At 41.6% G+C, this 27,334-nt stretch overlaps 1 protein-coding gene across 1 annotated transcript; it reads left to right on the forward strand.

Annotated features, from left to right (window-relative positions):
- Window positions 1-1,552: 1,552 nt before the first annotated feature.
- Window positions 1,553-27,334, forward strand: LOC104257317 (cytosolic phospholipase A2 epsilon). Its single transcript, XM_009812047.2, has 20 exons — window positions 1,553-1,579; window positions 3,174-3,246; window positions 11,319-11,455; window positions 11,787-11,918; window positions 13,144-13,184; window positions 14,107-14,149; window positions 14,735-14,798; window positions 16,184-16,344; window positions 16,555-16,647; window positions 17,311-17,348; window positions 18,032-18,188; window positions 18,669-18,805; window positions 19,314-19,536; window positions 20,755-20,869; window positions 21,510-21,647; window positions 22,386-22,493; window positions 23,656-23,847; window positions 24,328-24,494; window positions 26,027-26,210; window positions 27,096-27,334. Exons 1-20 carry the CDS (start codon window positions 1,553-1,555, stop codon window positions 27,332-27,334), a joined length of 2,469 nt encoding a protein of 822 aa, XP_009810349.1.

A 27,334-nucleotide genomic window follows, 5' to 3' on the forward strand; every position in this document is an offset into this window, starting at 1 on the left:
TTGGGGTATCTGCATTGTGTCCTGCTGGCTGATATCAAACCTGTCTTTCCCTCTCTGAGGGAGTTCCTCCTACTCTCAGATCACTCTGTGGCTCTTTCCTTCAGCTTCCCCAATATTTCAATATCCTCTGTTTGAAACAGGGCGCCAATAGTGATTTTGATTTTTTTTCTTTTTTTGATTTCCAGATCATTGATAAAAATATGCAGTAGACTTAAAACTGGCCAGTTTGCAATTTCTTTAGGAATATTTCCCTCTGAGGATACCTTCCTTTGACTACTGCTTTTTGTAATCTGTTAATTATCCATCCTTAATCCGTTTGGGTTGGCATCCGGATGGCTTTTGTTGCATCTTGTCCTTAAGTTAGAGTGTCTTTAAATGCCAAATGTTTTATGAAATTCAAATTATATCATGTGTGTAAAGTAATCTTCATCAATCAGTTCTTGACTCATTGCGAAGTGAAATGAGATTATGCCGAGTTTGATTTTTTTGGTTAAATTTCATAATAGCACGGATGATGTTTTTTAAAAACTCTCATTCTTTTACGTCTTGTGTTCTCACTTTGTGTACTCCCTCACTGAGACTGGGACCATGTCACATGATGCTAGCAGTGCCCTATGCAGTGAAGCCTTATAAATAGGACATAATAGGTGAGAACATAAAGAATAATTAACATTAATTTCCACATGAGTTTCACCCTCCTAAATACATCCTCTTTGAGGTTATTCATTTAAGCACCTTAATTCAGGTGCACAAAATAAAATAAAAAAAATTGAGAAAGTGAATGAGCTTTTAAAGCTTTGCCTTTACAATGGGAACTCTTACAGTTTCAACAGGTGATCGGGGAATTGTTTCATGCAGTGTTTGTCCTGCAATAACTGCTTGGCTGAAAGACAGCTTACTGCTGGAGCTGAGCAAAATGGAAGGTGAGATGGGGTTAAAAAAATTCTTTCCAACGTGCCTTTAAGCAAAGACCCACCTACTCCCTATAGGCAATAAAAAGCTACAGAAAGTCTTTTCTATGCACAATGGTTTGTTTGGATGTCCTTGGCCAAAGAAGTCCTTGTTGCCCACTCCTGGGCAGCCAGATGGACTGGTTGGTGCCAACCACCTCCACACAAGGGGCTGCAGTTTGACATCCCTCCAGTGTGCAAAAGCACTGTGGCCTCTTCAAGAAGTGATGAGGATGCTTAAAAGTATACAACATTTGCTCAGTGCCCATAGCTGTGCAGGGAAGATCCCTTTCAGGTCTCCATGTCCCTCTGACTACAGCTGCAGAGACCATCCTTTTGCAGTGCTGGAACTTGGGTGTCTGCTCCTCGGTGCAGGTGTGCAGCACGCACTCATCTCCTGGGCGGTGAGGAGGAGGAAGAGGAGGAGGAGTTGGGGATTGCTCAAGTGGTGGTGGCGGGGTGAGGCAGCGCTGAGTCAGGCACTAACACACCTGCCTGCCTGCTCCCGGCAGCTTAAAGCACAAGAAGCTGCCTGGCCGAGACTCCTCCGTACCCATCGGCTGCCACGTTTCGCACCTGGCTCAGACGCAGAGAAGACCACGATGGGGCTGTTCTACAGTAAGAGCCAGGTAAGAAGAGGAAAGAGGTGTCTCTGCGATGAGCTGTGCAGGCAGCACCTTGGTGGCAGAGGGGACCTGCTGTGGGAGGTGGTGTTCCACCTCCTGTATCTTCAGCTCTGAGACTTCTTCTTCAGCACCAAGGCTGAGAGCAAAGGGAGGCTTCTGCCTGGGTTTTGTGCCTACTTTGTGTTTTGGCCTTCAGGAATGCAAGGATTTTAATGCTGCAGTAATTAAAATATTTTGAAAATCCCCAATTAAAAAAAAAAAACAAACAAAAAGAGATCTTTTTGTACATTGCTGTAGTCCTTTGCTTCCATCCAATTGGGCTAGGCAAAGCAATTGACTGAGGAAAAATAAGGAGGTATCGCTAATGTCAGTGAGTGCATGGGGAAAGCCAGGAAACTAGTATTATGAGAGGTGTTAAATAAAGCTTTCTTAAAAATTGTGGGAGTTTTTGGGCATAAGGGAATGAATGGTGACACACTGTTATATATTGATCTACATATTCATTGCAGTGATACTCCCTGCTCTATAAGTAGTGTGCATGAACTGTCTCTTATATGTTTGTTGCATCACTACGTAGTTTTGCTCTTTCTGTTTTGCTCCTCTTGGTTGTTGGGATTTTTTGTTTGTTTGTTTATGGTTTTAAGGGGGTTTTGAGCTTTTTTTGGTTGGTTTTGGTGGGTACTTTTTGTCATTTAGAGCATTAAATGTGCAGTTTTTCCTCCTTTTATTCCTTCAAAAAAGACAATTATCTAGGGAACAAAGTACCTCACCTTCAGCCCCCATACTTTTGATTAAGTGCCATGCTGGTCTGATCCTTGCTTAGGATGAGAGAGGATGACAAAATCAAACCAGTTCCCTGGCAGGTTTGTTAAATCTCTTTTGATAACTACTTAGGTTTAGGTAGTTTCCCAAGATTTCCACTGATACCTTCCTGTGACCTTTGCTTAACGGAAGTTGGATGAGCTGAATTATTCAGAGAGAAATAATTAGAGTTGTTGATTTCACTCCCCCCTTCTGAGAATTTTGGGATAGGTCTCTGGAAGGCACTTTTCCAAGTCCTCATTGTCTGAGAGCCAGCATTGCTCTACATTAAACTTAACAATGGAGTTATATGGCTATAAACCTGCTGACGAGCAGCATCGTTACACCACGGTATCGTTACTAATTCCTGTCCTGCTAGATTGTCTGCTGTTTGTTGTGAAATATAGTGGATATATATGACATCCTTTGAGTTTGCACAGGCCAAGATGTGTGTCAACTGTATTAATAACATAGCAAGGCTCACTATCATACATTTCTCTGTGATTGGGTTGTAACAGTCAGACACCTCAAGTTGGGGTTACCACAAGTTTCCTCAGAATGGAAAACGGAAGACATCAGAGGTTTGGTCTGTGACTGAATGTACATTTTTGGGTCTCTGGCCATATCTGGCTGCAAACCTGGGAAGAAGGAGAATACAATGCACAAGGAAGAATCTTAGTTCAGAAGTGTTTTGGATGGTTGGAATTGAAACACTTAATGCTATGCTATCTCTGATTGCACTTCTGTTTGTTCTCTCTATGTGCTCATCCCACGCATTTTGTATGCTGTTCAACAGGCAGAACCCTCTCCATGCAACTTGCTCACTGTAAAAATCATACGGATGAAAAATGCCAGGAAAGCAGACTTGTGTAAGTATCTTTGCTATACCCCTGGAGCATCCATATGCTTGTAAAGCTACTCTGACTATAACCAAGTGTCACAAACACTACAGAGTATTTATAAAAGGAGAGAGAGAGAAGATGCATGAGTGTGGTATGCTGAAGATGAGGTAGCATAGTTAGAAAGTATTATTTATTCTTGTATCTTTTCCAGTGTAACGCTGAAGTCTAGCCACCAGTTGTAGTTCAGAAGTTGTTTGCACAGAATGCATAAAATGTTTCACATCTGAATCTCTAAAGAAAGGGGGTTTATTCATAGGGAAGACTGCAATAAGAAGTTTAGATGGGGCACTTCTTTCTATGTTTCCTTCTTACAGTAATGTTCACCCTGTGCACTCCTGGGCCTATCACAGAATATTTTATGTGAGCTCAGGACTGCATACTTGACACCTCTCATGACTGTCAAATTTGATTCATCCATAGAAACTGCCATGTTTCAAAGCTTAGCTAAGGGCTCACACTGTTCGCTTTTTCTATTCTTAATTATTTTTACAAAATCCCCAGGAATGATAAGTTTATTAAAGTTCCATAAATATCTGAACTGCAAAGCACTAGGAAAAAACGTGTGACTGACAATCACCTCCAATCTGAGAAGATGGCTGATTGTCTTGCGTTTATTCATTTACACAAATAAGAAGGTCTGAATCCAGAAAGTTTCTATAGGAACCAGACCAACCTAAATTTGTTCAGTTAAAATGGTGCAAGACAAGACATTTGTTTGGGCCTTTCCAAAGTGATTTGCTTTGAGTTCTGCTATAGTTTCTTTAGAGACCAAAGGTATATGACGAAGAATTTCTCACTCCGATTTTTATTGAAGAGAAGTAAGATACTTTCTTGTTGCTGAATGTATGGGGAAGAAGAGTCTGTATGAACCTTCCCACTGGACTGCTTCTAAAGTGTGGAAAGGAGATTTGAAGCTCAGTTATAGGCTGGAGAGAAATCCCTTGCTACAGCTAAAACCTATTTGAAGGTGTGCTTGAAGGTGCACTCTGAACTGAAAGAAAGAGGTGTGGAAAACCACAGCCCTTAGATATCTCCTCACATAATTATGTTCTATTAAACCATCTGCATGATAATGAGCTTACCAAACTTCCTCTCCACCTTTTTCTCATTTAGATCAATGTTTTTTATTTTTGTCTTGAAACTATTTTTGTTCTGAAGGAAATTTCCTATGTTTTGATGCTGTCCTTCCCAATACTAGAAAGTTTCTAGGGCAAGGGAGAGGTACCGAAATGCTGAGGCATTTCTGCTTCCCAGTCCAAGACATGTCCCACCAGCCCGTAAAGCTCCTTAAAGGAGCAGTTTGAATGACAGAGGTGCTTTTAGAGCGTGGCACAGGGTCTGGAGCAGCAGTAAAGCCGCAGCACAGGCTTTGCAGGCTGAGGTTGTCCTGCCTTACACTGTGAAGCATATACTGGATGTTGCCTGCAAAACAGAACGACAGACATTCACCGCCAACATTGCCAAGCTGTCATCTGTTTGAAATGGTAGTAATAGTCAAAATATTGATGGGAAAAAAATTTGCATAAACAAAACAAAAACAATAGTTGCAAAAGGTGAATGCTTTGCTTGTTGGGTACTTCCATCATGTAGGAAAAGAAAATCATACCAGTCATGGCACTGCCTTGCTTACGCTTAATTGATGAATCTGTTTTTGATTGACAGCTGCTTAATTCCAGTAACATTTGATTTTGCTGAGAGTAAAATTTGTCACTGGCATTTATCAGAAAGATCTGCTTTTAAACCATTTCAGGATGTAGTTTTCTATGCAGCCAGACTTGTAGAATTCACGTATTTCAATGACACGCTCTTTATCATATAAAACAAACCTATATTTCAAATGTTTTAATAAATTAATTTAACCTCTAGTTAAACCCACTGGCAATGTAAAAGCTAGTGCAAATTGCATGTTGGTAATTGTATGTGACTTTCACTGAGAAGCAGCAAAATGGGAGGCTTAAGATAAAAAAATGTACCACTTCTACAAAATTTTGCTGGTTTGTGTGTAAAACTGAGGGAATATTGTTGAGTTGTTTCGGTCATCTTTACAGTTCCCTAGAGATGGCTTGACACAGCCTTAGGAAACCCAAAAGCATATGGGCCTCCATCACCAGTGATGTAGACTTCTTTACAGTACTGTTTTACTAAAAATGTTTTGTTTTTTTTCCTCATTCTTCCTCTTCCGAGTTTTGTTTTTATCACTTTCCTTTTCCTGCAAACTTTTCTAGATAGAACAAGTTGGCAAGTGTTACCGATTTCTCAGTCATCTTACAGATTTTTAACATTTTAAATCAGCTCCTTCTATCTCTCACCAGTTGTACCAACCCTTTTGTTTCTGAAGTGAATCCCACTTTGTTATTTTCTCCTTTCAAGATCCCTTCATACACTAGGTTTCTGTAGAATTTTTGGATCACTGTGTTTAACACTCATCTAGTGTTTAGGTGGTCTCCAACTTGGTGCCACAGGTTAACTTCATTATTGGTCTATCTATCTGCTCCATTTTCCAGGTAATGGAGTTGGGAAAATTAAGCCATAACAATAGACTCTCAAAACCTCACTAACATCTCCCACAGAATAGATAATAGAAGACTTTTGATGGAAGTTCAGTGCATAAGATAGTATTTTCACCTAAGACAATTTAAATTGTTTCATTCTGCTTTTTAAACCCTGAATCTTTTTAAAGTACCCTTGCGCTATTCTGTCTCTTCTTCCCATTGATCCATCAGTGTGTAAATTATAACACTAATTTCCACTTACGTATTGATGCATAGCTGATGTCATTGATACCACCTGTGAATTTAGTGCCTTGTTTGTGTTCTCCACATTCTCCCTTCCCACTGGGCACACCCACGTCCCCATCGGGCTCATTGGGGCTCTTGATATTCCTGGACCTGTGAACACTTGCCAGTTCCCAGATTTGGGTGTGTGCCCCATCTGCATCCTGACTCCCTAATGGGGTGAGAATTGGATGTGCACCAATCCAACCCACCCTTAAAAACAGGGCTTTCTCTGCAGAGAATTTAAAATTTCAAGCTCAGCCTCTCACAGTCCTTGGGCAATCACCATAACTGCAGAACAAACAGAAGGACTTGTCTTTTTGCAGCGTGTGGTTCAGCTTGGGAACTCCCCACGGCAGAGGATGATGGATGCCGAAAGCTTACGTGGGTTCCAGGTGGAGAATAGACAAGTTCATAGAAGAAAAATCCAGTGAAGGTTGTCTTAGAAAGTCTCTGAATGTTAAATTGTGAGGACTGAGAGAACATTATATGATGCCTGCGCTCTTATACTCTTCCTTAGATACCCACTGCTAAATAAGAGGCATATTCTCCTCTGGCACTGATGTCCATCACTAACAAGACCAAAGATCCTTCCCAAAAAAGACAAAGGGTCTATAGAACAAGATACTGGAGAGAAAAAACCCCATTAAATGGAATTAACAAATGACAGAATGCTAAGGGTTAAACAAAAAGGTAAAAATAAGCAACTGGATGGGGACACTGAGCTCAGCAATTTTAAGCCATGATTCCCTGCTTCCTGAAAACATCCAAGAGGCCTCAGTGGACACTGCCTGTGGGCCCTGGGCTAAATGGACCTTGACGGTTGTAGAGTTAAAAATATTCTTCAGCATTTTCTTAGTAAGAAAATTATATTTGTTGAAGCTTTTATGGAATTTTTTTTTTTTACATTAGAGTTGTTAATTTTGGAAATGTCCAAGTTTTGGACTTTTTTTAATATAAGGCTTATATTATTTGGGGTCCAATATTTTATAAAATTAAGTATGTTTTACATTTTATCAAAAAATGTATTTTACAGCATTGCAGTAGCAGTTCTGCCATATATAAGATCAATTCATGAAAGGCCCTTGAGATCTTGAAAAGAAATATAGCCAGTGAAATACATTATTGTTTGAGGAACTATGGTCCAATGTGATACTTATTGCAGGAACCCACAGACTTCCTCCGGTGTTTTGTTCTTACACTGTTGTTATTGTTTCATTGTTATATATTACTTACTTCACCATTTAAGCAGTCACAATTATGTACCAACAGCCTATTGTTCTAGGTGCTGCTTGAAATCTCATTATAAAGTAAGAGGATGTGGACTGATAAAGCCGGACAAGGGAGAAAACAGGGGGTAAAAAACCAGTAAGGTTATTTAGTAACATCTCAGCAAAGGGATGTTTTAAGGAGGGATGTGAATGAGACTAGTGATACTGTTTTAGGAATACTTGTAGGGTGCTCCACCCAACGTGAAGGGCAGGGTGAGAGAAAGTGTGAAAGCTTTTTACTGAAGTTTAGCTGATTAGGACATTAATGTCAAATGCTCCCTGGAGGCAGGAACTGATCCCCCAGGACTGAATGAATTCTGATAGTCTGACTGTGAAGGGCCTTGAGAAGGAAGATGTTTACTTTCACAGAAGTGACCCACGTTCTTATTTAAAAAAGAACATAAAAAGTTCCAGTGATCTAAATTGCCTAATGTTCTGCACTCTAGAAAACAGCAATGCCTGCCTGTCTGCCCACCCTCAGCCAGATCTCTGCTCAGCTCCACAGTGTGGGAGGAAGAAGAAAAATGCTTTTCTTAGCTGGTGGTGATAGTTCATATTTCGTGCCATGGTACGAAGTAAGGAGGAGGCATGATCAAGGAGATGATCTGGGCAAACAGTGTTTGAGAACACATTCTTGGTTTGGATCCCTTCAGCACAATAAGAAAAACTATACCCTAACAGTTGTGAAAAAATACACCCCTCTAGAAATAGCCTCAAAGTGAGCACTTAAAGGTAGTCCAAGACGAGGAGGATGTCGAGGTTTCTGCCCAGGTTACACATGGGCTGGAGGTTGCGTCGGTTAACATCAAAAAAGGAGGTAGAATTAAAATTACATTTTTTTCATTTAGCCCTTTTTGAATTTGAGCTGTCTAGGAGACAGGTGAGATTTTAGCTCGAGCCAGAACAGCTGGTGCCCTGCCCTTGTCTGGGATGCAGTGTGGTGCTGGGGCTACGGTGTTTCTGAGCATGGGTCATGTCGCTGTAATGCTTTCTAATGGTAAAGCACAATTAAGATCCAGTCCTGCTGCTATCCGGGAAGATAATTAGAAACTTAGTGTAATAACTGGACGAAGAGACCGTGCTGTCATAAACACCTGCTGCCACGCCTGCTTTTGGCAGGATGTTGCCCCACAGTGATACCACGGCTGCCACCCCAAGCATGTTTGGTGGTTGCTCATGTGTTGTGGTCCAGGGGAGGGACACAACAGGTTGCTGCTGTGAAAGCTCGGCTGTGTGTACCATGTGTGAGCGTAATCACCGTAGCTAGGTGGTGGTTAGGCTTACGTACCAAGGTAATGATGATTTGCTTGCGTGTGGCTGGCAATGGGAGCCTTGTACGTATACATGAAGAGGCACTTGATACAAGGCAATGGGATATTGCGGCGTGACCGACCGGCTTGGGCACAGGATACGCTGTGGAGCTCCAGTTCTCGCATATGCTTGTGCCTGGAGCTGGTTGGGCAGAATATGGGCCTGAGGTATCTGAGATGTGTGAAAAAAAAAAAAAAAAAAAAAAGGGTTCCTGGGTGTTTTAAGTGCCTCCCTGATAACACCTGGAAAATACTTTGTGAACAAGAGGTAATTAGGTTTCAGAGGACACCTCTGAAGTACAAACACATTTTGCAGATGGGAAGAGGGAAGCATGCTTATTTAGTGGCTGTGACAGAAGTCCCCCAGAGAAAGTCAAAGATCTAAATGAGAAGTTAGGGCTCTGCTGTCTAACTAGTCTAACAAACAAGTAGTTTTTTCTTAAAGGTGTATGATATGGTGCAGTGATCACTTACAGGAGAAAAAAGGCAAACTGATGGACTTTTGAAATGCTACTTTGTTCTTTGCAGCAGATGTAGTCAGAGCATGTGTTGCTATTTGGGAAATGTTAATGAAATAAACTTTGGATCACTCACAGACTTACGCATTTGGGTCCTTCTGATCCTCCTCCTCGTGGGGACAAGAGCGGACAGCAGTCTGTGATAATAGGAGTCTGGACTTCCCAAGAGCCAAAAAAGATTTTCATATGGACATTTCCTGTATGGACACAGAAGTTTGGGAGCTATTAGGACTGTTAAAAGCTCAGGTGATTGCTATGTGTTTTGATATTTTTTTAGAATTTCTATGTCATTGTATATACCACAACTACCTTCATCAGTCAAAGTTACCCTTTTTTTGTTCAGAGTTACTCAAACAAAGATGACTTAAGTCTCAGGGGAGTCAGGAAAAAAAAAGGCTGGCTTTGTTAATTCTTCAGTTACACACGGAGTGCAATAAAGGGCCAAGTCAATTATTCTGTGTTTCCTAAAGTCAGGTCTACTGGTAAAACTAAGTGGGACAAGACCTTAGTCTATTCAGATGAACGTGCGTCTGCTATGCAATGGCAGGAATGCTTGACTAGGTGGTGTTACAAATAGAGGAAATATAATGCTAATGATGGGATTGGAATTTATGGGCAGTAGTCCCTCATGCTATCTTTGGCACTTGTGTAGGCTGTCATCCCTAACTAACAGATCGTGTTCTGTAGGGTGGTCATCCCTGACTTTTGAGTGTGGGTCCATGGGATTGTTAATCTCATGATTCACATTTGCCTTTTATTTCCTAATAACGATGACAAAACATATTTGAAGGCAGATTATTCTGACCTCAGAATGAAAGTGCTTGTTGATTATGTAAGCACTGCAGGCTGCTGCTAACCCCTGTTTCATACCGAAGCTTTGGGCCTGAACATCCCTCGGCTACGATGGCACTTAGGTGGGAAGCCAAATTTTATAACTGGCCTCTACAGCTGAGAAAGGAAAATAAAAACACTAAAGCTGCCCTCCCTACATCTGGAAACATTAAAATTCACAGGTGAACTTTATGACCTGAACACGCCTCTAATTGAAAGAGCAAAGCAATGCAATCCTGTGCAAAGAAGCAACGTCAGCTTGCTCTGTGCTGGGAAGCACAGACAAGCTTTCACCTGCACATCAAGTGTTGCAAATACCTTTATCCCTCTGACTGAGGCACAGAGGTGCAGGTGAAAATAGTGGCATTAAGCAATATTTTTTTTTTACAGCTTTACTGGCAAAAACTCTACTTCAGGACAGCTGCTTCTGAAAGCAAATGTAATACCATCAAACTTTTCTTGTATGTGCTCATTCTAATCCACTTCACAGAGGATTAAATGCAATTCATCTCTGCAGGCTATTGATTTTTTTTTTTAAAATATTTTTCTTGAATTTTTTTCTTGGAAAGATCTGTTGTTGAACTCTATGGTGTGCGTGCGTGTTCCCTTCTTTAACTTTCCAAAAGGGAGGAAAGCAGAGTGAGGTCAGGTGCCTTGGTGGAAGACCTGCCTTCTGTGACAGCAATGGGGCTTCATGGGAAACTTCAGTTCAGTGAGCTCCTGCCTCCGCCGCATTAGCAGCCAGGCATGCTGGAGAAACGAAAGGATGCTTCGGAAAGCAGCCAAGATGGAACTTACAGCCAGAGCTACCCCAGAAACATTAAGGCATGTTCACGCCTACCTGTGGAAGCCCGGTGTGTAGGAGCTGGGCTCTGTCCACCTGGCAGCCCCTGTCACAGCTGCTAATGTTATCTGCTTCGTGTTGCCGAGAGGCAGCTAGACCGTCCACGGTGCCCAGCCCTGCGAGACTGCCATGCCCCTGTGCGTAAGGATGGCTCTTCAGCATTAAAACCTTTGAAGTCTGATATTGATGGACAATTTGGCTATGTATCTCTTTGAAAAGGAGTGCAATGTAACTGCGTATTTTGAATGTTTATTTTTTTTCAGCCATTAAAAGAAGTAGTTCTCAAGAGCAACAAACTCCTGGGCTTTCACAAGAGTAAAGCAAGCTGGTTGTCCAGCACTGCCTTGATGGTACCTTAGCTAGCATCCTGGCCTGTGTTCTGCATATTGTCCTGTGTACGAAGCTTAAAAATTCATACAGTGCAACACCTTATGGGGTACTAGATGTGCTTTATTGGTCCATTGCTTTCATGCTTTCCCTCTCTTCAACAGTAACCCAGTCCGATTGCTACGTAAGCCTGAGCCTGCCAACAGCTTCAGTGCAGCATTTCCGCACCAAGACAGTCCAGAACAGCAAGAACCCAACGTGGAACGAAACCTTCCACTTCACGATCCAGAGCCAGGTTAAGGTAGGAACATGGCTATCCCCAACAGCTATTCTTACCAGATATCAAACCTACCATAGAGCCCTTCCACTCCGTGGGTCTTTCTGAGCTCTCTTACAAAGTATTCACACTCTCTTACTGTAGTTATTTATCTCTCAACGGTTGGATAAAACTGTATCTGTCTGCATAGTCAATACAGTCTGTAGAGAGCAACTGCAAAATTTCTATTTTTTCATTCTTGAACTTCTTTCCCAGATTCCTTCAGCTAAAATGAAATATCTGTAACATGTTATGATATTACATTTGTTAAACCTTATATATATATATATATATATATATTTTTTTTTAATCCCAGAACATTCTGGAGCTAAAAGTTTGTGACGAGGACAACATAACTCAAGATGACCATCTCCTCACTGTTTTCTTTGATGTCTCCAAAATCCAGCTTGGAGAAAACATTCAGCTATGTTTCCAGCTGAATCCACAGGTATGGATAAAATTCAAGGACAAAGCTAAGGGATGTGGTCAGGTGAGAATGTGGTTATCTCAGCTTTCCTCTCATGTGTCTCATATACAAGCTTTTCTTACTGTCCATTTAGCCATCTGAGTATGTCCATTTGTTTCAGGGGTTGATGCCCAGTGTTGCTTCTGTAATTATGGCAAATTTTGGGTGCTGCTTCTATAGACAGAGTTGGCCAACGTTATTGGACTTGATTGTCTGGTTGCTATCCTTGATGTCAAAATATCAAGAGTTTACCCAAATAGTTTTGGGCATCTCTTTGCAGTTGGAGGTGGTGGTTCTGAGCTGTGTGTTACGTTCTGCTAATATAAAAGTAGTGATCTGCAGTCACAAACAGCAAACCCAATGTGGCATTCAGCTTATTTGGAAAATGAACATAACACTTGTGTAGCCAAACTATTTAAAAAAGTGAGGTTTTCAGCAGGTCTCAATTTCATATGGTTGAGACAACTTTATACTGAACTTTTAAGGGCAGTGTTTAGGCCTAGAAATACTTAACTTGAGTGCTGATTTGATTTGATACCTGTTTTGGAAAGGCTGGGTCTCTGTGCTAGGAGGGTGACAAGATAATGGGAGTTGCACCAAAACCTGCAAAGGAGGACGGAAATCTTAGGGGGAGGCAATTACAAAAGACAAAGATGAAGTCTGAGCATGCAATGAGTCTACGTGTGCAGATTCCCCCAAACCAAAGTATACCCTCCAGAACACCCTGGGCTTCATATGCCCAAGCGTGCCACCAGACCTGTCTGCACAGGCTGTGGGTGAGGGCTGGGAGAGGGGCAGGATGATTTGGGTGCACCAGAGAAATCCAGCTTCGCTCATGCTGAGGATCAGTGGGGAGTGTGAGAGTTTGTGTGGAGGGGAAGGGAAAGGGGAACTGCAGTGAAGCAGTGGAGGGTGATTCTATAACTGCAGAAAGGGGGAGCAACCACCAAGAGGCCCTGCAGTACGTATTACATTTGTCCTGCAAGGTCTAAAGTAGGAGTCTGCTAAGATAATGGATATGACGTTAAAAGTGTGTGACACTAGGAGTATAACAGAAACAACATGAAGAAAATTACACCTGTTGCATGTGCAGTAACAAAAGGTGGACACTGGCTTATAGAGACCCCTGAAGAGCACAGATTCCTGTAGGGTACCTCTCTTCATAGGAGGACCAACCTGCAGTGACTGCCTTCATTTTCTTTCGCAGGGAAAAGAGGAGCTGGAGGTTGAATTCACAATGGAGAGCAGGTGCGTAAGGTCAAAGAGGCGATCAACAGAAATGTAAGCCAGAGACAAGGTGTTACTGACACAACGTTTACACTTGCAGCCCCCTAACATTGTCACCATCTGAATAAAGTAGAGGGGAACTTTGGGTGCTCAAGAAATGCTTGTGTAGGGCATTTAATGGAGAAGGGGTGCATGACAGTGCATGATTTGTGTGCATCTATGCCGGGCATCCAGACCCACGGAGAAGCGAGCACGGATGCTGATGTCCCTGATAGCTGCTGCTCACCAGGCTGCAAGGGGCATTCTGCACCAGAGGAAGTTTTAAGTTTCATACCTCTCTTGCTCCTCCTTACTGTGGGATCTCAGATGTTTGCTTTGTCATAAGAATGTGGGAATATGATACATGGAATTTGGTTTAGTTGTGGGAATAGATTAAAAAATTTTTTTTTACTGGGTTTCTATGCTGACTGTACAGTTAATGGAGAGAGTGGGCACGTAAATCAGTCCTAGGGCTGCTGTTAAATGGTAAATGGTAATATTTTTTCCTATTTTGTTATGGCATTTTGAATGAATTCACCAGCTTTTCAGATCTGATCCCCCAGGTTTGAACTGAGCAATACAGGGCAATAGTGTAATTATGCTATCCCTGTGTAAATTTGCTTCAGTGTGTCAGAAAATGATCCTGTCGGACACAGTGAGGAGCTCCTCCGGCAGATCTTCATAAATAGTTTGGACTCAAGCCTGTGAGAGGCAAATTGGATTGAATGTCCAGCTAGAATTTCTAATGCTGTTTGCCCATTTTGCTTGTCCAAAGACAGACTTATAAAGACAATGAAATAATGATTAAAGAAGAGTTAAAAACAACAACAAAAAAACCAACAACAAACAACAGAAAAAAGAGTGTGCCGGTTTTGAATTAATTGTTTTGCTTTTTGTCTTTTAGCCCGGATCCTCCTGAAAACATTGTTACTAATGGAGTTTTAGTGGTAATTTTTATTTCATAATCCTTTCCCTGCCATATAGCAATGCTTATTGCAAAACTAGTATTAAAGGTACTGGGCAGTTGCTCCATACGGTTGCATGACAGCATCGGCCGAGAGGCAGGTTAAAGATGGTGTCGGCACTGGCTTTCCCACGTGGTCCCCGTTAGTGACTCACGCTGGGAGAAGCTGCAGCTGTGAAAGCTGTGAGCTGCCACCAGCGCTCGCCTCTGCCCAAACCGAGCTGGGCTCAGGCGGACAACATCCCTCCGTCTGCCCGGGGAGAGCCGGGCTGAGCACCCTGCTCGGGGAGCCTTCCCCTGCGGCCGGTCCTCCCCCAGCCCCTTGCAGGGCTGCTCCTCCAGGTGGGAGTGAGCAGATCCCTTCTCTTTCCTCATCTCTACACCATCTGTTATTTCCCATGTGGAAGCCCAAGGCCACCTCCCTAGACCGGGTAGGGGGGTTATAGGCTGGCACCATCTCTCCCCTGAGGTGCATGCCCTGCGCCCCGCACATGCCCAAGGGACCGGCCAAGGCAGAGCTCTGCTGACAGCAAATGCCTTTTTCTCCTTCCCTGGTTGTCTCTTACAGTCCCGTGAAGTTTCCTGTTTGGAGGTGCAGGTGAACGGCGGGAGGCTGCAGAAGGACAGTACTGGTGAGTCTTTTGCTCACTTATGGAACAAATCTGGATGCCACTTTGTGGGAAAAGCGCTCAGTGTTTTACACTTAAACACCCTGGTTTAAAGTTATTTAAGATGCAAGACAAAATCTCACTGGTGCCAGTGACCTGTGGCTGTTGTTGGTCAACAATATACCGATTATTACAGAATGTGGTGTGATGAGCATGTAGTCTGGTTTCCCCAGAAAATACTTTCCACTATAATAACATCTTGTCACTGGTTTATAGTTTCCCAAAGTATTCGTGCAGGGAATTGAATTTTTTTGAGTCCTAAACTGGAGCTAATTCCTGTTGTTTCTGGATTCAGAGACAAAGAAAATGGGCAGAATCAGGACTGGGCCTCTTTTATCAATTTAAATTCTTAAAATTTCTTTAGGCATAACAATATAAAACATGCCACTAGGTGAAACACAAGACACACAGTATATTACCAAAGACATTTTTTGCACATTTTAAGCAGTGCATCACTACCATGTCGAGTCCATGCTTGTGGACCTGTGTATCTCCTACACAATTTTTAAAACATCTCACTCTGACATCTCCTGATAGCCTCAATCTGGCAAGCTGCTTAAGCACGTAGATGATCCGGTTGAGCTCAGCTGCCACAGTGAAGAAGTTTGCTAGATGTAGCTGAAAATGCTTGAGTGGGATAATTCTTTTGAAGGCTGATTATATACCTTTGAGTATGTGGATTTACAGAGTATATTTCATCTTGAACCTGGGTTGATTCCACTCTATATAAAGACCATTTTTCAGTTACTTGAAGAGACATAGCTGAGTTTTATTATGTGAACGCCATAAACCACCAGACGTTATTTTTGTAAGTGCTAGAAATTATTTAGAAAGAAATATTACAGGTTGAAGTAAAGGAAAACATGATAGAGAGACTGAGATTTTACTGGCTGCAAGGAGAACTGTGCTCTGCTACAAAAAAATAAGTTTCTTCCAAGTCTGAAATTTTCAAAATACCTTATTATGATATCAGAATAATATTTTAGTACCACATACTGTCTTATTGCTGAGGTACTTCAAAAATTTTAGACTTTCAGGACAGAGCGCTTTTTTCCCCCTGAACTGTTATCTGCTGTGAATCACTACCTAATGAAGAGAGCAGTAGTCTTAGCAATTACAGTATATATGGAATTGCAGTGGTACTATAGCAATGGTTACTATACGGCATGTTCTGTACATGAGCTCTAAATCCAAAACCCAAAGGCTCAGATAAGTGAGTCTATTTATTTATCCTATAATTTGGGTATCAAAATGAAGTCATTACTTAAGAAAAACATATATTACATTACTGTGCAAAGAAACAAACCACATTTTTTAAAGAACTTAAGTTTGAATCTCCTTTGCTTCAGAGAGAAAGTTTGCATTAACTGTGGACGGGTCGTACGAAGGAACCCAGACCCACACGCTGAGCTCCTGCCTCTGCCCGACCTCCCCGGCCAGGTTCCACTACATCAAGTATAACCAGTCGGCGCTCACCGTGGCTCTACCGCGGCGGAGGCGGCTCAGCAGGGTACGTAATTGCCACTAACGCGTACCTGGCTCTTTGCTGTGATTTCTTTGGAGACCTCTAAGACCTGAGTGTGTGTGCAAGGCTGTGTATGCAGGGAATTGGTAAGTGTATGTATGTAAGTGAGGCAGGGGAGACTGCTTGTACCTCTTGTTTCCCCCTTTTTGTATAATAGTTAACTGTCGTCATTTTTTTTTTAACCCTTTTTTCCAGTCTATATCAAGTCAAAATGAAAGGGATATGAACGAGTCTGTGACTCTATCTCTGAACTCGCTTCCTATACAAGAGAAAATAACAATAGCAGAGGTGAGAACAAGTCTTTCTTAATAGAAAACAGCCCAACACACATTCAGTTTGGTGGGTGATGAGAGTCTTAGAGTTCAGTGATTCAGTTCCTGTCAGACACGATGCATGCTATGGTGTAAGGTGTGAATTACAGTCACTCTGCAACTATGCAATATATTTCTTTTTTTTCTTTTGTTCTGCATGTGGTTCCAGGCATGCTGTTCAACCCTGTTCTGAGTTTAAACTAATTTCCTCAGGACATATCTAATATGTTCATCAACATAGTATGCGAGGTTAACAGTAGTGGATATGACAATTAAGACTTAGATTTGCAAAGGAAAAGCCTGAAGCAGAAGATAAAACAGAGAACATCCATATGCCTGTGGTTCAGATGCCCAGCTTTCAATGACCTTCCCAGAAAATGAAGTTTAAACTAGGTGTTTAGCTATGAAAAGCTGAGGGGCCTTAAGCCCACCTGGCTTGGGTGAATGGCCCACTTCTATTCAACCCAGACTGTACTGGAGCTCATTATATCTCTCACAACCCAGACCATTGCTGGCCAGATTCTGCTGCTGCATTGCTGACTGCCAAGATAGTGAAACTCAGCCCGTAGATGGAGTGGGGGAGGAAGGCACAGGATTAATGACCTGAGCATGCTTACACTGTTTGTATTGCGATTTTCAGGACAGGACAATTGACTTGTACACAAAGGCAAATGAATGGTAAGTGAGTCTCCAGCAAGACCTGATCCTGTAACTGGGAGACATTGGCACCTACGCAAAGCTCATTTGAAATCAGCAGGGGTCCATGCAGGCTCAGTCCTAAACGGAGATGTGTTCGCCTTTGGGTTGCAGGCTTTTGTTTGCCAGGTTCTCCTTTTTCAGTGATGGAGAATTAAATCACGGGCCCCCTTTCCTCCGAGTTTCCAAGCTGTTAGTGCAGCTCAGTAAGTAGATCTCAATTTCTGTGCGCTATTACGCCCACAGACGGAGGGAGCAGCTCCACAAAGAAATAATATTTCTGTATTATACAAACAACATAACACCAAGGCATGGTAGCCGTTTCCCTCATCAACTGCAGTGCCTGTCGACAGCAGTTATCTAGTTACAGGCACATACGGCAGGCACTACCGAAACTTGAAAAATGAATTATATGAGCAAATAAAACCAGAAGTGTGTTGTAGGAACCTTGTTACCATACCAGGACAGTATGTCATGTTCTGCTCTGTCTTCCCATTTGCATTTTTGTTAGCAGCTACAGCAATTAGCAGAAGACTGTCTGTGGTGTTGCTCTTTTACATTTATTACATTATACTGTCCACAAACTGGCCTGTAAACACACACAAGCATAGCTGGATTTGACCATGGCGAATAATAATATAGTAATATTTGTGCCCTGGTCTCAGGACTCAGGGTCTGTGTTTCAGGCCAAGAAACCTAGACGCGCGCCTGGGGTTCGACCTGTGCACCGACGAACAGGATTTCCTGCAAAACCGGAGGAAGGTGGTTGCTGCTGCGCTGAAGGATGTTCTTCATCTAGAGGAAGATCTGCAAGAGCATGAGGTAACCAGGACAGGTGCTGCTGGGGGATTTTTCTCTCTCCTTTCCCTCAAGCCTGGAGATAAGGACTGATTTCTCACCTCCATCCAGATGAGGACCTCCATCAGCAGCTCCTCCTCCAGGGCGCTGTTTGCAGGCGGGGTGATCTCAGCTGGAGAGCTCAACAGTCTGTCTGGATGTGCAAAGTCTCTATTTCCACCTGGCTTTCAAATGAATCATTGGGAGGAACTTCAAACTAAGGAGTTTGGTCCGTGTTTCTTAAAAATTCTTCCTGAAGTGCCAGAATATTTTAGTATAGCCCACAGGGATGTCTAGCAACTTGTATTATTTATAACTCACAGAGCACTGTTGCTTTATCTGTAATCTACACGTTTATTTTACTGTTGTCTGGATGTTGCTTTTGCATGTCTGTCTTCTTTTGACATGGTGTGCCTTAATGCCACTTTTCCACCCATGCTTTCTGCCCTTTCTTGTGTTGAACAGGTGCCTATAGTGGCTGTGACCACAGCAGGATGTGGGATAAGAGCACTCACTGCCATGTATGGCAGCATTTTGGGTCTTCAAAAGTTGCGTGTTCTGGATTGCGTTTCATACATCAGTGGCTCGTCAGGCACAACATGGTGAGGAGTCATTTTGATACTGTTGTTTGGATCTTGTTGTGTTAAGTGAATCCCATGCTTTGTCTAGTGTTTTAGATCTTGGAAAGGGTAGAAGGGGTCTATTGAGTTACTGCTTCCATCTTTGGTCTACGAACACCAGGGTCACCCCTGAGAGGCCTATTGTGCATCATACATTTGGTGCCACTGAAGTAACTTATCCCTAACCAAAAAAGAAGACTTTATTGGAAGCGCAAACATCCTTAATCCTACGCAAAATGATCCTTTATGGTTATTTACGGTTGGACAGAAACAGCATAGACAGCTGATATAGCTGCTTGTGTTGGATCCAGATCAAGTGGTTTTTGACTGATTGTCTTTAGACGTGCATTTCTGCTCAAAGTAAGCTCAAAGAGGAGAGTAACATAAAGATAAACCAGTAAGTGCCCAAAGCTCTGCACAATATATCCTCTCAGTTTCAAAAGCATCATCTTCATTTCCTTCTGCTTTCCATCTTGTTTCCTGCCTGCAGGACCATGACAAAACTGTATGAAGATGCTGATTGGTCACGTAAGGATCTTGCAGAAATAATTATCGAAGCTCGGAAGCAAGCAGCCAAGTGCAAGATGGGGGCTTTTTGCTTGAGAAGTCTGAGGAACTATTACAGAGAGCTGAGCCAAAGGACCCAAGCAGGACATAAGACATCTTTTATTGATCTGTGGGGGCTCATGATTGAATCCATGTTAAATGATGGGGTAACATCTATACATCTTTCTTCTCATAAAGTTGGTGACTTGATCTTTATAACCATTATGAGAAATTAAAACCCTAGGAAGAGACATCTGGCCAATAACAATGTACTTTGTATGTAGGCAGAACACCACTTATTTACATTAATAACTTGGAGATGTAGCATATGTCTACATTGGAGCCTAAAGTGTGATTGAATGTAACATAGAAATGCTCAGACTAGCTCTAAAGTAACTAGTGTGCTAATTAACTTTGTAGCTGTCCAAGAAATTTTTGAGATTCTTAGGTGTTTTTTATGGCCCCATTCTTTTAGGTCTCTACTGCTGCAATATTTAGGCAAGCTGCAGTCATACCTTGAATGTACTGCAGATGTGCCCCATATGTAGTTACTGGACTTTGTGATTTAGTACTGAGAAAGTACATAGATCCAGAGCTCCTGACACATCTTAGCTACAGAAACTGTGATTTTGCAGGTGACTTTCAGCTACTTTGGATTTGATCTCTCAGGACCTCCCGTTCCTGATTTTGTTGTAATGACACAAGCAAAATTTTCCATGTAAACTAGCGGACTGATGATAGCTGGAGAAAAACTGATTTTATTTTAAAATCCTGTAAACATGGCTTATATTTTGTCAAGGTGAATCAGATAAAATGAAATACTCTCATTTCATATCGTATTTCACATTGTATTTCTGGCCTCAGTGCTAAGTAGCAAAACTTCCTAGAATTTAATTTGGCTGAAGTACACTCAACATCTCCATTTCATGTACAAGATAAGTTGTTAGTATTGGACAGCTCAAGGTTTTTTCCTCTGTGGATGTTAACTTTCAATATGGTTTTAAAAAAAAATCTTGACTAGAAGGGTCATTAATATGTCGCCTTGAACTCATATGTTTAACAGATGATGTATGTGATAACAGCTGAATTACCCAGATGTGCCCTATTTTTTCATTTACATTTAGCAATGCAAAGTTAGAATAGCATGTGAAGCAACTCATTACTGTTGTACACTGAATGTAGAGCATGGCTCGTTATCTTAACAACAGTTATTCCTGTTCCCACAATTTTCTCGGCTTCTGTTACTCAAGCACGTGGAAGTAAATTTAGGAAGAAATTCAGGAAAATGATATCCCGTATTCAGACTTTATAAGCTGATGTCTTTAAGGAACTGATTATCAGCTAACTGTTTTTTCGTGTTTTTTTTTTTTTCCCCCCAAATCCAGAAATGCCACCACAGACTCTCTGATCAACGTCGGGCTGTGAATCAGGGTCAGAACCCACTGCCCATCTACCTTGCCCTCAATGTCAAGGACAAAGTTGCCACCAAAGATTTTAGAGGTAATATTTCAATTCTGGAAAAAGAGTTATGTTTTTATCTCGGGAGATACACCATGGGGGATACTGTAAATAATGATGAACTGTTTTAAATTCTCACTCCAAGACAGAAGAAGTCCTGTTCAGAGATAGAAAGAGTAACTGGGCAGCCATGGGATAGACAGCAACAGTTTAGTATTTTGTAAGATGTCCTGGCATGTAAATTTGCATATTCAGGCATTAACTTCAGACTAGTAACACAACACAGATCTGTGATAATGTCTCAGAAACACTATGAATTCTTAAAGGAAGTGATTCACAGGAGCTTTAAGTTTGCTTAATGTATGTTTTTCATGGCTGGCTAAAGGCAATAAAAGCAATAGAAGTCAATCTGTGTTCTAGTCCTCCTTCCATGAGAAAACTTCCCACTTGCTAGATAAAAAGAAAGAGGAATTTAACTTTTCCCTTAGCCCTGCCATTGTTCTTTCACAAACCTGTAGACAGCGCAACAGCTGATTCAGAGGCGGCTGTCAGGAGGGGTTGCTCAGGGCACGTGCTAAGCCAGCTCGCCTGTGAGGGCTGATCCCTGAAAGGTTTATTCCACGTCTGGTGACTTGGCTGTTTTTAGCAGCAGAGCTAACGTTGTTGGTGTGTGTTTTGGCAGAGTGGGTGGAGTTCACGCCGTACGAGGTGGGCTTCCTGAAGTACGGCGCCTTCATTCGCGCAGAGGATTTTGGCAGCGAGTTCTTCATGGGTCGCCTGATGAAGAAGCTCCCTGAGTCCCGGATCTGCTTCATGCAAGGTGACTCACCTGCCTGGGGGACTGACAAGAATTTAATGCAAACACTAATGAGTCTGGAAATTAGTCCCCAGCAACCTGTTGTTCTGCATGTGGCAGCAGAGGTACTGGGTCATGTTCAGTATCTGAGCCAGCTGAAATTCAGCATGTCTCCTGAGACTCACTCGACTGCCCAGCTAGCAGAGGTGGTTTTACCATTTGGACTACGATAAAGTGAAACAGGTCTTTTCCAACCTTAGTGATTCTGTGATTCTCTGATTAAACCGACAAATAAATTGTTATGTACCTTCACGGGTGCTTTTGAAGCATCACCATTTCCCGTAGCTTGCAAAATATTTTGCAAGTTGGAAATCTATGAGACTTTGTGGAAGCTGAAGGAAATGTTGAGAAGAAATAAATAGGGCAAGAATGAAGGGAATCAGGGAAGAAGCCACCTGAAAATATTTCTCTATCAAAGGAAATTAAAACAGGAAAATAACAATGTAAAATTTCTAAAAAACAACAAAAAAAAATTGTTCCAGGTAAAACATGGTGGAAGAAAAAATAATTTGAAATTTCTTCTGAATTAAGTTCATCTTCTAACTCAAGTCTATGACTGAAATAGGTGTCTGGGCTTATGCAAAAATCAGATAGAAATGCAAAAAAGTTAGAGAAGAGCTGTGGAAGGAAGAGAAGGCATTTTTAAAATAACAACTTTGTATTTACATTGGTACTACTTATTATACCTTTCCCACTTCCTAGGCATGTGGAGTAGTATCTTCTCCAAAAACCTCTTGGACGCCTGGCATGCAGCTGACAATTCAGAGGACTTCTGGCACAGGTGGACCCAAGACAAAGTGACTGAAATAGGTAAATCTCAAGTACCCTTTGACTTATGGCCTCCTTCCTCCAGGGCCCTCTGATATGGTAGGTATGCTCACATTTCTCACACCTTGAGTTTTTCTGTCAGCCTGGTGCTCTCAGCCTCTGGGTATGGGAGACACTGGGGAAATAAAGTGATTTGATATAAGCAAAGCACTGGCTAGTCAGTAAAATAGTGAGATTGTTACTAGAAGGAAAGACACCATCAGACAGATCTTGATGGAAAGGAGATAGGGATGGATACATAAGGTGGTCCCTAAAGTCTTGTGTTAAAACACTTGTAAAGAAGAACTTCTGCCAAAGCCTCATGTCAACTATTTGTTAGCCAGAGAAAAGCCTGAGCACTTCCTTTTCCAATATCTGCTTGTCCTGCGTAGTGCATCCCTCCCTCAAAATCTGACTGAACGGAAAGATTTAGTAGAGGTCAAAGGAAGTCAATGGAGTGGAGCTCTACTACACCAGCTGAGAGAGGCAGCTCTGTACTGAAAGACCATTCCTTGAAAATACTTATGAGCATCTTCATGTTAAAATTCAAGCAAAGCCAGTGATTTCATAGTGAACAGACTTGGGTCAGGATTCTGTAGACTGCATTTCTGGAAAGAAAAACCCCAAACCCTTATGTTTGGGTTTATATGAATAATTTGCAAGTTTATGTTGAATTCAGCTGGCCAAACACAAACCAATTTGAACAAATTGTTTTTTAAAAGTAAAAATATTTAATTTAAAAATGAAATATTCAAATTTTCCTTTTCATTTTATAAATAAGCTTTGAATTTCAGATTTAACCTACATGGAATCTAAAAGCAGTAATTCCCTCAAATACATAAATAAAATTATTTCCCCTGGTTTTGTTTGCTTGGAAGAGTGAATTTAATGTCTACCAAGATTATGTTGTTTTATGAGAAAAATGCTCCTTTAGTCAGACATAGCCAACCAGGGTTCAGAAAACAAAAGTAATTTTATATTTTGTCAAGAGATTGACCAGAACTCAGTGCAGACCATAGGAAAAAAAAATGCAATGCTGAGAGCTGTGAACACACGATTACTGTTGGTTCAGAAGAGTCACTGACCCTTTCTCTTCCTTGTGCCTAGCATCTTCTCACTTGAGGTTATAACTCAATTGCATGTCATTTATGCCATTTATCTCTAGAGGAACAACCAGACTTGCCCGAGAAGCCATACGAGATGGCTACATGCATGTTCACTCCTACGAGCGGCCTCTCCACAGCTCTCCGGGATATCCTGACGGACCGCCCAGCCGTCTCCAAGTACCACAACTTCTTGAGGGGCTTCCAGATGCACAACGAGTACATCCAGCAGGAGCATTTCGCAAAATGGAAAGGTGTGGACAGCACTTCTCCCTACGTGCCTCAGCGGTCATCGGGGCAGGCACAGGGGCTGGGGTTTAGCAAGGGGCGTTTGTACATCCTGAAGAGTACTGAGTGGGTTTTGTGGTTAGTTGATAGTGCTTGCTGAGAGGAGAGGTGGGAGAACAAAGTAACTCCTCACATCTTTTGCTTCCAGTAACACAACTCTTCAGTTTTTGGGTTGTTTGCTACTGGAAGTCCTCACTGGGATGAAAATCACTGGGGTGGGGCTCTGCGCATATGGAAAACCTGCCACAGGTTTGGTGCAGTTCATGGGTTTGGAAAGACCAACAAAACATGAGTGGAGAGGCTGAAGGGAGCTTGAGGATTGCTGCATGCTATCCTACAGCAAAGGAAAAATCCTGGATGGGAGGGAAGCTTGCCTTCCATTTGCTTTCTAACTTGACAGATGTCTTTCTGCAGTTTGCTAATAACTCTGAATCTTTTTCTCTTAGACACTTTGCTAGACACCTCTCCTAATGACCTGAGAGGCAACTCAGAGCACTTGGAGTTGGTGGATGCAGCTTTCTTCTTTGAAACCAGCTGCCCACCCCTTATGAGACCAGAGAGGAAAGTGGACGTCATCATACACTTAAATTACACTGGTGGATCACAGACCTTGGTAAGAAGTCTCAAAACTGTCTTTGTTTAGTAACAGCTTTTCCTTTGCTTTCCATAACTTTCAGACAGGTGTCTGTAAAATGTGAAACTTAGTGGAATTTAGTAACATGGAGTTTCCAAACCTTAGAATAAGAATGGAAATTCCCAGAGGGGAAAATATCTATTTTTCTCAAACCACTTTTGAAATAGTCCTAAGTGCTTCACCAGTGAAGTACAGAGCAGCACAATGAAGTTGTGATGGTTGAGCTGCAACTTCCATTACAATTATATGTAAGATTTTATAGCAAAAATATAGCTGGAAAAACTTTGTCTATGAGTCAAATGCTGAATTTAATCTGCATTTTCCTTAAACATTGGAAATTTTATTTGTCTTTTTATTTTAATATGTGATTTTCTAACTGTCCAAGAACAACCTAGTGAGTGAAGAATTTCTTCATCTTTATTTTTATCTCTTTTAATAAATACAATTTTTCTCCTTATATTGTGGGCTTGAAGCGGGCTTGAAGCAAGATATCAAACGCATTTACTATGTTTGCAGAAATCTCATTTGGTTAAAATGGATATATATCCCTAAGACGACGGATTTAGACTTCCAAATATATACTTGTAATTGTAAACCTGTCCCTAAAGGGCACCACAGAAAACACAAAGTTCACTGGTTAAGGTTCTGTCATTTTCTCAAGTAGAAAACAATCTAATGCTGTTCTTACACTGTGATGCCACATGAAAAAAAAAATTGTCTCTGTACCGTAGCTGAAAAAGAGCATATGGAATAACTTGCACTACATTTCTTTCTTGTAATCTGAAGTCTTTTAGAAATATTTAACTGAAACAAACTGAGGTGGTGCTTCGGTGTTTTGTTAGAAAATTTAACAAAGTTGGTCATCACAAATGAGCTTTCTGATGAACGCTTTCAGCGCTATATTTTGAGAACTAAAACATGTTAGCTTGAAATCTCATATTATTTCTAAAATTCAGAGTTATAGAAATGGGTAAGTTGGTCTCAAAACCCTGCTATTGCTATCAAGTTTATTTAACAGTATATCTTGTGAGTTGACCTCAATAGGGTCAACTCACAACTTATACTGTTACATAAACTTGATAAAGCTATACTACTATATAAACTACTATAACTTGATTGTGAATCTTACTGTCTTGGGCCACAAATTTAGCTTGTTTAAATCTAAATTTTTCTGACTTATTTCCCCTTTAATTAATGATGCTGTGTAACACTCTTTGAATTCATCTGTTCTGTTCCTAAAACATATTCCCATTTTAGAGACATGCCTTGGAACATATTTAAGCTCTCTTTTCCATCTCGATATTGGGTGTTTTCCTGTAAGACTATTTTCAAATAGCTCCTCAGGCCACAGAAGAACAGTCCCTGGGGCTGCAGGTGTTCACATTATTGCCAGACGTGCAGCGCTATCATTCTGTTTTGTGCAACTTGGCATGAATTACTGGGCTTTGACAGCAGCCTGATCTTGGGTATCTTTTCCATTCCTCATGCTGCTGCTGTTGGGCCATGACCAGCCCCTGGAACAGGCTTGCAGATACTTCTCGGAGCAGGGAATTCCATTTCCCAGCATTGGGCTGAAGGATGACGAGAAGAATCTGAAAGAGTGCTACATGTTTGATGGTGCAGACACCCCAGGAGCTCCTCTGCTGCTTTATTTTCCTCTAGTGAATGACACCTTCCAAAGATATGTAGCACCTGGTAAGTTAACAGTACCCAGCTAATTTTATTGACCCAATGAACTTTAATCTTAATCCCTAGGTGTTTTTTCCTCATCCCAAAACAAAAATCCTTCGGTTGCTTGTTTCTACTAGCAAATACATTGCAAAATGGGATGACGTAAACTATTTGCAAAATCAGGTGAAATCTCGTGCATAATTTTAGTTCGAGTCTTGGTGCAATTCAGTGAAAGAGGAAACGTGTTCCTGAAGTAGAGGAATGGGAACTAATTTCTTTTTGTGTTCGCCAAAAGTTTACTTTAGAGTGTAGAACAAAGCATATTTTTCAGATTATGCATTTTTTATGACAGTCAGATCTAGGGGAGAATTACCTGTATGGTATAGAATGGTTCTATGGAGGGCCACTGTACTTTCTATTTGGGCTGTTCAATGCGTTGGTTGTATATGCTGGAAAATCAAAGCAACAGTACATAAACTAATACAGTCAGTGTCCTTTTGGACCAGTATTGGAGATGCAGGCTTTGTTTTTATGATTTCCAAAGCTACTAATATTCTGCTTCCTCCTGTCCTATACATCTCTTTATTCCTTTTACCATTAGTATACATTCTACTCAAGAACCTGCAGGGTCAGATGAGCACCTGGGACCACATCAAATGGCGTGCTGTGAGCCGGCCAGTAGAAGGTGCTGGTTGCAATGGAATGATGTTTAGCAACGCTTTTTTTTTTTTTTTTTACATTCCAGTAGGCTTTGTTCAGAAGTAGTTTTTTCAGAGATCATAGCACTACACTTGCAATACATAGCAATCACATCTGTGCCCTCTCTAAATTATTCTTGACATACATAGTCTATCAGAGTACTGTAATTCCCTGGGACTATACAAATACCTTCCTCTTTTCCCTTGACAGGCATGTCACGTAGCGCTGCCGAAATGGAACTGGGCAAGGTTGATATCTCCAGTTTCTGCTCTCCATACTCAACGAGGGAGGTCTCGCTGAAAGCAGAAGATTTCAACAAGCTCCTGAAGCTGACTAATTACAACATCATGAACAACGAGAACATGATTCTTCAGGCCTTGCGCATGGCTGTGGCACGGAAGAAACAAGCTCAGAGCCAGCCAGTATCACAAGCACAGTTCTCTGCTTGA

The sequence above is a fragment of the Gavia stellata genome, chromosome 7 (assembly GCF_030936135.1).
Source record: "Gavia stellata isolate bGavSte3 chromosome 7, bGavSte3.hap2, whole genome shotgun sequence".
Taxonomy (NCBI): Eukaryota; Metazoa; Chordata; class Aves; order Gaviiformes; family Gaviidae; genus Gavia; species Gavia stellata.

Coding starts and splice junctions, on each gene's coding strand:
- LOC104257317 (XM_009812047.2), top strand. CDS start 1,553: ATGGGGCTGTTCTACAGTAAGAGCCAG. Junction 11,456..11,786: donor CGATCCAGAGCCAGGTTAAG/GTAGGAACATGG, acceptor TTTTAATCCCAG/AACATTCTGGAGCTAAAAGT. Junction 16,648..17,310: donor AGAAAATAACAATAGCAGAG/GTGAGAACAAGT, acceptor TGCGATTTTCAG/GACAGGACAATTGACTTGTA.